This window comes from Gigantopelta aegis, chromosome 6 (assembly GCF_016097555.1).
Source record: "Gigantopelta aegis isolate Gae_Host chromosome 6, Gae_host_genome, whole genome shotgun sequence".
NCBI classification, from domain to species: domain Eukaryota; kingdom Metazoa; phylum Mollusca; class Gastropoda; order Neomphalida; family Peltospiridae; genus Gigantopelta; species Gigantopelta aegis.
In genome coordinates this window covers 28,240,173-28,255,436 of record NC_054704.1, presented here as the reverse complement: position 1 = coordinate 28,255,436, position 15,264 = coordinate 28,240,173, and the positions used below count along the sequence as shown (strand labels likewise).

At 35.9% G+C, this 15,264-nt stretch overlaps 1 protein-coding gene across 2 annotated transcripts in view; it reads left to right on the top strand.

Moving 5' to 3' along the window:
• Positions 1–641: 641 nt before the first annotated feature.
• LOC121374182 (peroxidasin-like) overlaps positions 642–15,264 on the top strand; it is a 101,369-nt gene continuing 86,746 nt past the window's right edge. For both annotated transcript variants that reach the window (XM_041501163.1, XM_041501161.1), the window contains exon 1: positions 642–866. In XM_041501163.1, coding sequence (XP_041357097.1) covers positions 688–866 — 179 coding nt within the window. In that variant the 5' untranslated portion in view covers positions 642–687. The remainder of the gene's footprint in view (positions 867–15,264) is intronic.

The window sequence follows — 15,264 nt, the reverse complement described above, 5'->3', positions numbered from 1 at the left end:
AAAATTGTGGCATAATTACCTTATATTTGACATCCAACAGCCGACGGTTAATTAATCAATGTGTTTTAGTAGTGTTGTTTTATTTATAAAACAAACCAAACTTAACTTTTAGGCTACAAGTTGACTGCCCTGCGACTAGTTATTTTTGGATAAACACCACCTTGATTAAATCACTTAATGTAATTATCGAACTGGATAATTTGATTAAATCTAACAATGAATGGACGTGTTTTGATGACTGTGATTTCCACCCCGAAATGAAATATCAATTGTGTTGTACACCGACGATGAGTTATAGAACAACCCGCGGCTTGTCGCTATTTGACATGTCACGGAATCACTGTCTCAATAAAACAGGGAAAATCCCTCGTGCGGGTCAACTTTGGGGATATAAATATTCATCCGCATCTTTTTTCAAAAACTTCTACCGTCATACCGTTTTAACACTTTTAACCAATAGCGCTTCATCTCCTTTATAGTTCAACAGACGTAAACCATTTATCTGTAGCTAAAATCGTAGTGGTGTCTAAAACCGCGTAACCAATGACAGGTGTAAAAACTTAAGGAACTATTTGAACGAGCGGCGTAATCTACACCGAGGTTAACCTCAGCGGTGATCATCACCTACCAAAACAATAAACTCGCGTGGAGTGTGGTGCACGCATATGCACGTAGCGCGAAGTAGCAATGAGGTATACCGCTATGACTGTGCTGTGCGGACTGGCCGTGTTTACCGTGCTGGTAAGCGGGGTTCTGTCACAGGGCAGTACCTGTCCTCACCGATGTCTGTGTTTCCGTACGACCGTCAGGTGTATGTTTCTTCACCTGGAGCACGTTCCCCGAGTTCCGCCAGACACCACGATACTGTGAGTTGACAGTTATATTAACCCTTTGTTAGTTAGGTTATAATATGTATGCTGTCTGTTTATTATTGAGTCAGCAGTTTTTAAAGTTTTTTCTTTCTCCTTAGATCTCATTTTATGAGGTTTGTTATTAACAATTTAAAATGTTATAAACATAATAATTGAAAAGGAAGCTACAAAGTGCGGTCACTTGAATCAGAATATTTTATTTATTGATAATTAAAATAACTCTTACAGTTTTTAATTATTTTGTCCATATTAAAATAATAGTGCATGGGGCACATTAAGTCAATATTTTTCTTAACCACACTTTCTACGTCCCTCCAGACTAATTAAAATAACAGATATATAATTTTATCCTATAACTTACCCATGATATCCATGTCATAAACCCACATGATAATTTACTTTATCATATAATATCTTACATTTTCAGTGCAATCAAAGTATGTGATATTTTTCAGATCACATACTTTAAGAATTTGATAACTTTGCAAATTAGATGTAAATTAGTCGAGGTCTCGGTACTAGGTTTATTGACATTTAAGCAAACATACTTGGGTGACACTCCATGATTGATGTATGCATTCATAGTCATCAAATTAAAACATTTCAATGGCAATTTGACACTGAAAGCTGTCCAGCGTTCAAAAAAAAAACGTAGGCATAACTTTATTTTGATGTAAGGACATCCAAAATGACGTCGTTCGAGTTTGACGTCATTTCCATAAAAAAATACACTGCGCCACAGATTCTTACGTCATTTGAATATCTAGTAATAGCGGACTGGAATTAAAGTTGCGTGTACAGTTTACAAAAACACGTATTAAGCTTGAGCTTATATGATAAAGAGATTATTACCTTCGTGTATTTTGGTATAGTCAATATCATATATTAGGAATAAAAATAATGTATTATGCTCACCAGAGGCTCGCATAATACAATTTTTATTCCTAATATATGATATTGATGATACCGAAAAACACTCTGGTAATAACCTCTATTTATTAACCCGGTTAATAATGGTATGCAAATTTGCAAGGTCTCCAGGTAATGTATTGCTGTGGATGGGTCATTTGCTTACAAGCCAACAAGACCTGAGTATATGAGCGTAACATTTTCAAAGATTTGTTTAAAATGCATGACGTCAAACTAATTTGTGCTAATCGTGATGACGTCATATTACCGATGGCTGCGACTTTAGTACTGTGATTTACTAAAAATTTAATTAAAATTTTATTTTAGAAGTGTTATAGGATGAATAGAATTTGCTACTTGTGTTTTTTAATATTTAAAATATCAACCTCGTCTAGTTGATCAGTATTTGTCTCAGCAGAGCCTCGACAAATACGGATTAACATAGACTCAGTTGATATTTTCCATATTCAAAAATACTTGTGACGAATCCTTTATATATTATCTAAATGGATATTTCCAATGTTTATTCTTTTTGGTACAGCTTAAAAAAAGTAATAAACACTACCAGTAATATATATTTTTAAAAAGCAGATTAATCAAAAGTGCATTTAAAAATGTGAATACATTTAATAAAGCAGATAAAACATAAAGAAAAAATAATTTAGATATATATTTTTTAAATCAACCTTTATTATATTAATTGCAATTGCCTTCAGTCCGAGCTGTCATCTAACTGGGTGTGCATTATCACTATAAAAGACCCAACAGTAAAAAGTTATTAACCCCCCCAAAAAACAAACAACCCCTACCCACACAACAAAAAACCTCAAAGCATTAATTGTATATTTTATTTGGAGGTGAGGGGTGAATAAAAGTTATCACACATATTTAACTCTATATCCATAAATAGAATATCATTTTAAAGAATCAAATAATTGTACATAATTGTCCTAGAATTACTTTCTTAAAGCAAGAAAACCAAAACTTGATTACTGACAAACTGGAGTGCACTTTGTAATTTATGTGGAAACCTGGTGTTTCATTAAGAGATAAATCCTCATTAAAATGCATGCACAGGAAGCTGATGTCAGGTCTGTGCCTCTCCAGGCATGGGTGCACCGCGGGAGACTTATCTTTGGGATTAGCAGGGGAAGAGATCGGCAGCATGTTCCTGCATCAGACTGCAGTGTGATACAGAGACTCCCCGTGGCAACATGTATCCTGTTATCATCCCTACAGTCCTTGTTACTGGCGAGTCCCCATAGCATATCTCATTTATTATGCTGCTAGTGACAAGCCTATTGGAACACAATCCTTCTCATTGAGACACTTGGCTCAAGTACTCTTATTTCCTATTCAGAAGATGTTACTTGATAATAGCAGTGATGGAGAGGTTGAGATTTTAACAGTGGATTTTTTTTATAACTAGCTGTTAGGAATCTGAATTGCCTTTATAGCTTGGGATCTCATTCTTGAGTTATTAGCCACTAGAATTTTTTTAAATTATTACATGAGCTGGGTACGATGGTTGTATATAACTACCCCGTAATTAACTTTGAAATATTTTGACATGTTTCCAATTCAGGGATGGGACATGCATGTAGCTTAGTGGTAAACCGTCTTGGATTGATCCCCGTTGGTGAGCACATTGGGCTATTTCTCGCCCAAGTCAATACAACACAATTGGTATATCAAAGGCTGTGGTATGTACTATCCTTTTGTGGGCTGGTGCATATAAAAGATCCCTTGCTAATACTGGAAAAAATGTAGCTGATTTTCTCGAAGATAATATGTAAAAATGATCAAATGTTTGATATCCAATTTCCGATAAATAATAAATAAATGTGCTCTAAAACAAAACAAATTTTAATTAAATTTGTTTCCAATTCAAGAATAAAAAAAAAGCCCCCAATTTCATAATTGATATTTTTAAAAGCAAAATACTTTCAATGCAAGTCATTTAAATACAGATTGGCAGTCTGGATGGAGGTGGGTAACGTTTCTATATATACATAATGAACTATCAAAAACTGACAAGCTTAGAGTTGTCAAGATGAACTTTGATGATAGAAACGAAAGTTATAAATTTAAAAAATCTGTATATATTGTAACCTATTAGATCTGACTCACCCCATTGCAAATGGTCTGTTAAGACTGAGTCAAACAAGCCCATTCAATAACTTAAATACAAATGTTGTTACATATTGGTCAGGTTTGCGTTCCACTTTAAAATAAGCATGATTAATGCTATAAGTTTACATAATTGTACAATTAATATTTATAGCTTTATGATTTTCAATGTTATTAGAAAGGTCGAAGGGTATTCAGTGGATGATACTTTCCATATTTATCCCACGTTTCAAGATAATAAAATCTCATTTCCACATGTATATATATTTTTGTAATTTCTTTTACAAGTCCTGGTCTTGGTCCTGCATCTAGGTTATTTCAGTCTTTATGTCAGAAAGCCCTGGTATTAATAACTTGCCAGATGCTTATACATGTATATGTGACTATTCAGTGTAGAACGTGAGAGCCTGTATGAGAAAAATCCATCTTCAATCCGTGTATTAAACCTGTTTCCTGGAATTGACTGCCGTACAGCCATTTCATTGTAGTCGGCTCACACAGCTATTTGTGGGGGTGGCATTCCAAGGAGGTTTGGCTTCAGTTATGTAGCAGTTTATAGACAAGTATGTGTTACAAAGTATTGTCTCACTATTGATGTTGCTGACGTAAAAAAAAAAATGTTTTGTTAAACGACACCACTAGAGCACATTGATTTATTAATTATCGGCTATTGGATGTCAAACATGTAGTCATTTTGACAGTCATAGAGAGGAAACCCGCTACATTTTTCCATTAGTAGCAAGGGATCTTTTATATGCACCATCCCACAGACAGGATAGCACATACCAGTTGTGGTGCACTGGCTAGAAAAAGAAATAGCTCAATGGGCCACAGACGGGAATCGATCCTAGACTGATCGCATATCAGGCATGCACTTTAACACTGGGCTGTGTCCTGTTCCATGCTGATGTAATACCATGGCATGCTACTACAGTGAATCTCCTCTAAACCGGACACTCTAGTGACCAAGTAAAATGTCCTGTTTGAGAGGTATCTGGTTTACAGAGGTTAAGATCTGTGCTGATTTTTAATAAAGGACTGATTTTTAATAATGGACTGAAAAATGTCTGGTTTTAAGGGAATTCCGGTTTTGAGGGAATTCCGGTTTTGAGAGGTTTCACTGTAGGTTCTTTCTTCATTGTGAAGAAAATCCTTTTGCTACAAATAAAGGTAGTCTTATTGATGATTACTGCAGGCGCATGTTCAGGTGGCGATTTGAAACCCTGTGTACCAAGCAAATGTGGGTTTTTTTAATGTATTTATCTGGATTAGCATGACTCGACCCTCCTAAGATTTCACTAGCCACAGTGCTGACCCCTCCTGCACAATTTCCTGCACAATGCTGGGCTGGGAACTCTATTAACGTGCTCATATCCACTTAAGGTTTAGGCATGCCCATCCCGGATTTGGCCCTGACTTTGCCAGTGACCAACTCCGGGACAGGCCTGCACAATGCTTTTCTGGTCCAGGATAGCACATACCACAATGTTTTAATATATACTGTTTATGTTGGAAAAGAAAAGGAATGTATGTTTAAAGATGCATGTCAGCACATTATTAAACTATGGGTATTCAGTATCTTACTTGTGGTTGGTTTACAACTTTATCAAGAGAGACGAGAATGTAGCAGTCTGCTTTCTTCACATAGGTGTTGACTACTGCCATTTATGTGTACAAGATGGGGAGGGGCAGGAGGCCAACTGCCTCCACCTCACCCGCCATGCAGAAAAAATTTTTGTAAAGTTTAGTTGTAATCCATGTAAAAATGCATAGTGGTTAGTTTCTAACCCTATATAGTTGTTTGCAAATATGAATAAACATTAACCAGATCAAGCATTTTTGTGAGCAGACAATTTTGTCATATTATCTATTAAACTTTTTTCTTCTTAAAAAAAACCACTTTTATTTTCTAGCAAAATATCAATAACTATATTAAATTAAATAAAATTTGCCAGTTTTTAAGTTTTGCAGTTGGTGAATTTGGCTAACCCAGCTAAATATTGATTTCAAAACTACATGTGTTTTTCCTTCCTTGGTTTGGTTAGCCGAGTCATTTTTGTTTTGTTGATACATTTAAAAAAATAAAAACAAAGAAGTTATAAATGGTAAGGAGAAAACAACATACGGATGAAAACTATGTGGGTTGGACAAAACTGGGCGCATATTTTCGAAGCAATCTTATCGCTACAACATCGTAAAACCATTAAGAGAGGGAAGGGGAGGGAAGGGCTATGACGTATGTCGTAGTGACGTCTTTGCCAATGACGGTTTTACAATATCGTAGCACTGGAACAGCTTCAAAAATATATGTCTGGATCTGGTTACACCAAACACATTTTTTAAAAGGTTAACTTAATACTGCATGTAAGTGCACTCTGCTTTATCAGGAAATCTATTAGATTTTATCATGAAAAATTGCTTTATTGCCCTGTAAACACTATCTAATCTTACACTTTAAACAAGCAAACATACATTTTGCCATTTCCAACTTGCACATAACAATGTAGATTCTACTATACTGTGTACTTATAAACATGAATGCAGGTCTTAGAGATTCTACTATGGTGTGCATTAGCTTGTTTTTTAAACATGGGGTAAAATGCACAGGTAGCCTGCTGTTAGTGAAAACATCACCTACAAGGAGCAATCACATGGTGACAGGTTGATGTTCATCAATCTTGTAGACAGAAGAGTAATTGCCTGGCTTGCTGGAATTTGCACTGCTGTGCAGTTGTTAAGATAAATATAGAAAATTGTACATGTATGTCTGCAGTTTGATATGGAGTTTATTTGATGAATTGTAGATAAAGTGTAACACAGTTTTGAGTCTTTTAGTATGTTATAATATACCAAATTAACTTGATGTCAAAACATTTTAATGTGGTTCTGTGTGGGTTTCTAAAATTGAACTTTGCCATTTATTTTCCACAAATAGTGTTTAATGACAGCTCATATGTTTTTTTTTATTGATGTTGCTTCAGATTTGCTGTCATATTTATATTTCAGTACCATTAGCAAGATTCTGAGATTGAATTATTTAAACATTTTGATGCTCACAGAAATAAAGAATGTCACTCCCTTGATTTTAAGATTGAGTGTACTCAAAGGATTTTGAAATCAAGTTCAAGTTCAAGTTCTTTTATTGCTTTAAGTTGTTCAACTTATCAGCATTATAACAATGAACAAACATTAATATATACAATAGTGCGGAACAATGGTGGAGAGTGACTTACATATATACATATATACACACACATACCCACACACACACACACACACGCAGACACAAATACACACCCAAACACACAAACACACATATATAATAGAAAAAACAAAACAGAATAAAGATAAGTTATTTTACAGGTTATCCTCAGCGGCTAGGGTAATGATAAAATGAGAACATATTAGTTTATTTCCAGTAATAGTTGATCCCTAGTTCTGTTTGCTTGTAATAAATATTTTCCTAGGTTGTTTATCTCTTTATTGTTTCCGGTTGATAAGAGTTGTATTAATTTCAAAGTACTGGGATGCTTAAAGTAGTATTTTTTAATGAATTTCTTTCTTAAAGTTTCGTATCTTGGACATTGAAGGATGAAATGAAGTCTTTAACAGGAGTTATTAAAGATTTATTGTTCACATGGTTACGTGGTTGTATTAATTGCAAAAAAAAAATAAGTTGCTAGAGCTTGATAAGTACCGGGTATAAACATTGTTTTGTACATACTCTAGAAATCTTGGGAAAGTATGGCAATTTTAAAAAGGAATTTTTCAGGTCTTGAAATTTTTTAAAGAAAATAAGCATTGTATGTACATTAAGGTCCTTAAAAATAAGATATGTATAAAAACAAATTGTACACAAATAGCTGGAAATAATTCATGAATAACTGCCCTACAAGACTGCTGATGAATATTAATCAGTTAAGTTTTTAATATATAGGGCAATGCTGTCGTACTAAATATAATTTTGCTGTATTTAACAGCATTGGAATCAGACTTGGTTGGTGTTTATAAAGTTGTGTTTGAAATGCATTTAAAAATGGGAACGATTTTTTAAATCTGAAAAAACAACAACAATGTCTTTAATTTATTTTGGAAAAAAGTATACATGTTTTATTACTTCCTGTTTTTGGGGGTTTTTTTACAAAAAGACTCGGCTTTTTTTCTTTCTTTTTTAATTAGAATTTGATTAGCAGCAGGCTTTAAGCTCAGTCATGATAATATTTCTCTGGCTTTACCCCATTCCTGGCAAGAGGATTGGCATACGCTTATAATACCATGTGGGAAGAGTGCATTTATCATTTTATGTATCTATTCTCAAGTAGAGTGGGCGAGACGTAGCTCAGTGGTACAACACTCGCCTGATGCGCAGTCGATCTAGGATCGATCCCTGTCAGTGAGCCCATTGGGCTATTTCTCGTTCCAGCCAGTGCTCCACAGCTGGTGCAACAAAGGCTGTGGTATGTATTATCCTGTCTGTGGGATGCTGCATATAAAATATCCCTTGCTGCTAATAGAAAAGAGTAATCCATGAAGTGGCGACAGCGGGTTTCCTCTCATTATCTGTATGATCCTTAACCATATGTTCGACGACGTATAACCGTAAATTAAATGTGTTCGAGTGCGTCATTAAATAACACAGTTCCTTCTACATTGTATTCTCAAGCAGATAACTGGCTGCATCTCTGTGATTAGGCAATGATTATGATACTTATGACTCAGTCTGCTGTCGTACTGACCTGCTAATTTAAAAACTGTATGATAAAAAGCTGTGTACATGTGTGGGTGGGATGTGGTAGAGTTCTTGTTGGATACAAAGCTCTCTTAGGCTCTGTGTTAGACAACAAAGCATCTTTGCATGTCTTTTTGCATTGCACTGTGAGGTTGTGAGAGATCACTAATTTAGTGAACTGGGCCCCTGGGGTTAATATTGTGACATGTAATGTTTTCGTCTTCTAGACGTAGCATAATGGTAAAGTGCTCGCTTGATGCGCGGTCGGTCTGGGATTTTTTTTTTTTTAAGTTTAAATATTATTATGATTTAATACATATTTAAATTTTTTTTTTTTTTTTTTTATCCAAAAATGTTAAGAACATGAACAAGAAATAAAAAAATTCATTAGTACATTTACGGTATTACACTTACAGCCTTACAGGTTGCGTTACATTATCATTTGTGGTTAGTGTACCTAAGTACCAAAGACAAATTTATATAAATCTTATAAATTAATATTCAGTTTTTACTATAATGATGCAATAAACATTGTATTTTCATTAATCATAAGTAAAACCTCATTACGGACATCGTGTGAAATATACCGGAATTATACCCATTTCCGTGAGTAACTTTATGTCAATATCAAACACAACATTTTTTAATTGTACAAAAATAATTTCTTGAAGTGTACCCTTATAACCAACATTTTATTGCACAAACACAAGTATGTTTATACAGCTAATTGGTCTTTTCGTTATCTTGCTGTGACATGTGATTTTAACATGCATCGTGTGTATCGCTGTCAACTCGGAGTCTGGCAGTTCAGATTGTCATAGTTGCATTATTATTAGAACTAAATTGGATAGGTTTTTTTTTTATATGGCAACACTGAATGTCAATACACAGCCTGTTGAATTAGCGGCAACACGCTTCGTAGCCATTATGATGACAACAAACATTATAATAACAGTATTAACACGTCATTTTATAAACTCATTTTATAAAATAGGCTATCCCACAATTTTCACTTCGGCAAAGGTTAAACAGTCGGGACAATTCGGCCTGTTACATTCTCAGAAACCAAAAGTAGTCAACATTTTCCGAATGAGAAAAAAAGGCAAGAGTTACTTCCCTTCTGTTGTTTTGACAAAAGAGGATCGATTTTTTTTTAGCTTACAAAAATGTCATTTAACAGGAGAAACTGTCTCCCGCACAGGTGAAAGGAGATTTGATCAAATACCGGGAGACTCCCGCGGAATCCGGGAGGGTTGACAGGTCTGTGCACCACGACTGGTATATCAAAGGCCGTGGTATGTACTACCCTGTCTGTAGGATGGTGCATATAAAAGATCCCTTGCTGCTAATCGAAAAGAGTAGCCTATGTAGTGGTGACAGTGGGTTTCCTCTCTCAATCTGTGTGGTCCTTAAGCATATGTCTGATGCTATATAACCGTAAATAAAATGTGTTGAGTGCGTCGTTAAATAAAACCCACCAAAAACCATTTGTTCTGAATATGCACCTTAGCGTATGTTCATAAATTTATTTATCAGTGTGTAAGTTTTGTGAATAACTGAACATTAGTATCGGCATTGAAAATAATGTGTGTGAATAAATTGTGTGACTTAAGGTTGGGCATGAATGACATGAAATTTATATGCATTAATTTTTTCCCATGGTTTACAGTACATGTAGGTAAATGGGTCAGTGGATTTGAGTTTGTTTCTTTTTCCTATCCCAGCCAGTGCCCCATAATGGGCCCATCAAAGAATGTGGTATGTGCTGACATGTCTATATGGAAGATGCTTATAGAAGATCCCTTGCTGTCTACTAGTAGCCTATGTGGTGTACTTTCCTTTCATTCTCAAGACCATATTTGTATACATTAAACATACTGTATAGCCAATAGCAGTAGTTTTAAACTGGTGAATTGTTGTTACAACATAATGTTCATTTCCTATGGGCACATATATAGGGGTGCAGGCTGTCTTCATCCCCCTCACATTAAATTGCAGTGTGTATGAAGAATTTATCAGCTGCCATAATGTTTGTAGTTGATAATAGTTTATAAGTGAGTTAAGATGGCAGAACTGGAATAGCAGACGACAATCCGTTCATAAACCTATTATATTTTATCTTGATTTGACGCCCAATAGCAGATATAGTCATACATGGTTTTAACAGCATCCAGTACTTAATGTAGCCTATGGGTACTGACAGCTATATAGCCATTATGTGTCTTAATAGCATCCAATTAAATTGCTAATCTACAATACACATCTGGCAGGTGGTACTTATAAAGTGAAGTGTTTTTCAAACAAACTGATAAACCACCTGCATAATAATCTTGTTAAAATGCAGAACGACGTTGATGAATGATTTTGTTTCTACGTTAGTGTAGGATTGCAGACAGAGGGGGCCCCACACACTGACAGTGGTTGATAGCTGTTGTCAACGTTACTAATAGCGCAGTGTATTCTTTATAGATGTAGAGGCCAATAAATCTGAGGTAAACATAGGGGTAAAATACACATTTATACTATGGTGGTATGTATATAGCATACCAAGTGAACATGGGGGTAAAATACACATTTATACTATGGTGGTATGTATATAGCATACCAAGTGAACATGGGGGTAAAATACACATTTATACTATGGTGGTATGTATATAGCATACCAAGTGAACATGGGGGTAAAATACACATTTATACTATGGTGGTATGTATATAGCATACCAAGTGAACATGGGGGTAAAATACACATTTATACTATGGTGGTATGTATATAGCATACCAAGTGAACATGGGGGTAAAATACACATTTATACTATGGTGGTATGTATATAGCATACCAAGTAAACATAGGGGTAAAATACACATTTATACTATGGTGGTATGTATATAGCATACCAAGTAAAAGGCCACATTTATTTTATTGAGTCACCGTTATTGTGGACTTTACAAACAGCATAGTGTGTTCTATACAGATGTCGACACCAATATAACTTGAGGCCATCCTTTAAGATATGTTTGATTTGCTGTAACCCAACCCACCATTTTAGTGGTCCATTAGTTTGTGTGTGTGTGTGTGTTTCTTTCTCTTTTTTTTTTTAAAGAAAGAAAAAATTGTATTGAAAAAGGAGAAACAGATATTTAAATTGGACCATTACTAGTAAGTCATTTGTAGGTAGAGGGTAGTTCAGTGGTAGAGTGCTTGCCTTGAGATGCTATAGTTTGTAGGTACTACTAAACCAAACAACTTCCGGCTGGGTCAAAGTTTGAGGTGCACCCAACTTTTGATAGAGAAGTGAACACCACAAGTCCTGTGATTGGTGATAAATGTGAGTGTGTTGGTCGTAAAACAAAATATTTTTATCTGGGCAAAACATTTATGCAATTTTATTTCATCTAGTACCACTGTGTCAAGTAGCCGTGTGCTTGAAACATGTATGGGGGTACCTGTAAAAAAAGAAATTAAAAAGTACTCGAATTTTGTGCGGAAGTAGGGTAGTCATAGACGCTACCCGTTATCTCAGAAATGAGCAGCTTGACCCCCCAATATTTTCTGATTCACTTTGAGGGTGAGGGTGGTAGTATTTATATCCGTGGTCTTTGTGTCTATCGATACGCTGCAGGTAGGAGTTTTAGCCACATATGTTACTATTGTCGTCTATGGGATTTGATTTGGTAGTATACGCCATGTAGGACTGATTACCTTTGTGGACCTACATATTTAAGGTGGACTCGTTGGGCTATTTCTTGTTCCAGCCAGTGTATCGTGACTGGTATATCAAAAGCCGTGATATTTGCTATCCTATCTGGGATGGTGCATATAAAAAATCCCTTGCTACTGATGGAAATATGTAGCAGATTTCATCTCTAAGACTATATGACAGAATTACCAAATATTTGACATCCAATAGCCGGTAATTAATAATGTGAACTAGTGGTGGTGTTAAACAAAAAACAAAACTTTAAACTGTTATTTATTAGGAGCTCCCAATGTGACAGTGGCTGAATTCCTCTCTCTTTGTGTAGACAACGAGTTCAACTAAACATACTGGGTATATTGGACACCAAATAGCTGCAGTCTAAAATATGCTGAGTTGTCACTAACAAAGACTCCTCTCCCTAGTTCTTAAGTTCTTTCAATTCCAGTAAGCACTAGTTATGTTTTTAAGGATGTCTGAGGGAACAATGAGATGAAAATACACAATACTAAATCTCATACCACATACCAAAGACTTTTTTTTTGTTGTCAGTTGCTAATATTGTCTAGACAGCAACTCACAAATGTATTTTTTTTTCTTTCTCCCTGTGCTCTTTACCCTGACTAATGCAGCCCAGACTTGAGGGAATGACTATTATTATTGCAGTCACATTCACACACATATCTTTGTGATTCATCAAACAATGTTGTTTAGGATATGGTTGACGTCTGCCGAATGGAGTCATATAGATAATGCTCAGTACAAATAAATGTACACGTCAAGTACATGTGTACATGCATGTATTACTGCTAGCTTTATGGATGTGCACACACGGTACATAACTGACAATATCTGTACAGTTACATTCCATTGCAGAACCTGAGGCATGTTGAGGATAGCATTAGTCCAAAGGGCCCACTTTCATGGATCAATTCTTGACCAACCTCGTATCTGACCAGTGCTTTACCACTGGCTATGTCCAGACTCTATAGTCATTAAAGAGCGGGGGGTAGCCCAGATGTAAGCACTCTCTTGATGTGCGGTCGGTTTGGCATCGATCGCTATATGTGGGCCCACTGGGCCATTTCTCATTCCAGCCTATACACCACGACTGGTATATCAAAAGGTGGTGGTATGTGCTTCCTGTCTGTCGGATTGTGCATATAAAAGATCCCTTGCTACTAATGGAAAAGTGCAACGGGTTTCCTCTCTAAGAATAATATGTAAAAGTTACCAAATGTTTGACATCCAGTAGCTGATGATTAATAAATCGGTGTGCTCTGGTGGTGGTGTTAAACAAAACAAATTTAACATTTAACCTCTGAGAGAAGTAGAACATATAATTCAAAGGACTGGAACACTTAAACACTGAAAAGTTTGGTTTCGTTTAACAAAACATCTAGAAAAAGAAAGAAATGTTTTATTTAACGACGCACTCAACACATTTTATTTACGGTTACATGGGTCAGACATATGGTTAAGGACCACACACATTTTGAGAGGAAACCCACTGTCACCACTACATGGGCTACTCTTCTGATTAGCAGCAAGGGATCTTTTATTTGCGCTTCCCACAAGCAGGATAGCACAAACCATGGCCTTTGTTGAACCAGTTATGGATCACTTGTCGGTGCAAGTGGGTTTTTTAATTTATTTATATATAATATTTCCCAATTAACTTACCCAATTGAGTTTTAATTGTCATCGAGTCCTTGACCTATCCAATGGGTTCTTTAAATGTCTCAATTATCATTGTCTTTAAGAAGCCATTCTCTAATTGACCCATTCAAAGGATAATCCCTTCTCTTTATGTCCTCAGATCTATCCCTTTATCTTATCCCATATATGGCCTCCGAGATGGCTTCCAACTTAATTACCCTTGATATCAATATAAAAGATGTGAGGGAGCACCATTCCTCAGAATCATTAATGCCATCATTAGAATAAATAGCACAAATATATGAATTTTTTGACAATGGAGGTCATCAAGAGTCAGAAAGGTGGATATCAAATCCTTGTGCAGGACCGTGTCAATGGTTCCAAGTCCATTCCTGAGTTTTTGCATGGAGTCGGGACACAACATTCGCATTACCAAGTGCTTATGACCTAAATTATACTAAGAAATTCATATATGAGAATAAAATTGTCAACAAAGTATGAAATAAAACTGTTTCTTTCTTTCCGTTTCTTTTTTTCCTGTTTCTTTTTCTGAGCACTCACTCAGGGTTTGGAGTCTGTATCTGGATTAAAAATCCCATGCCTCGACTGGGATCTGAACCCAGTACCTACCAGCCTGTAGACCGATGGCCTAACCATGACGCCACCGAGGCTGGTCAACACATCTAGAGCACATTGATTTATTAATCATCGGCTATTGGATGTCAAACATTTGGTAATTTTGACAGTCTAAGAAAGGAAACCCGCTACATTTTTCCATTAGTAGCAAGGGATCTTTTATATGCACCATCCCATAGACAGGATAGCAAATACCACAGCCTTTGATATACCAGTAATGGTGCAATGGCTGGACAACTACCCATCACACCTCAAAGAGAAGTAGTTGGAACATCTAACTCAATGGACTGCTACACTGAAAGGAATTGATCCTGTTGTTCTGCCATGATGCCTGAGAGAGTAGTTAAAACATAACTCACTGGATATAAGGAATTGACCTTGCTACCCATCACACCTCTGAGAGAAGTAGAATATATAACTCAATGGATTGGCACTCTGAAAGGAATTGACCCTGCTACCCATGATGCCTCTGAGAGAAGTAGTTAGAACATATAACTCAGTGGACTGATAAGCTGTAAGGAATTGACCCTGCTACCCATCATGTCTCACAGAGACGTAGTTAGAACATATATTTCAATGGACTGGCACACTGAAAGGAATTGACCTTGCTACCCATCACACCTCTGAGAGAAGT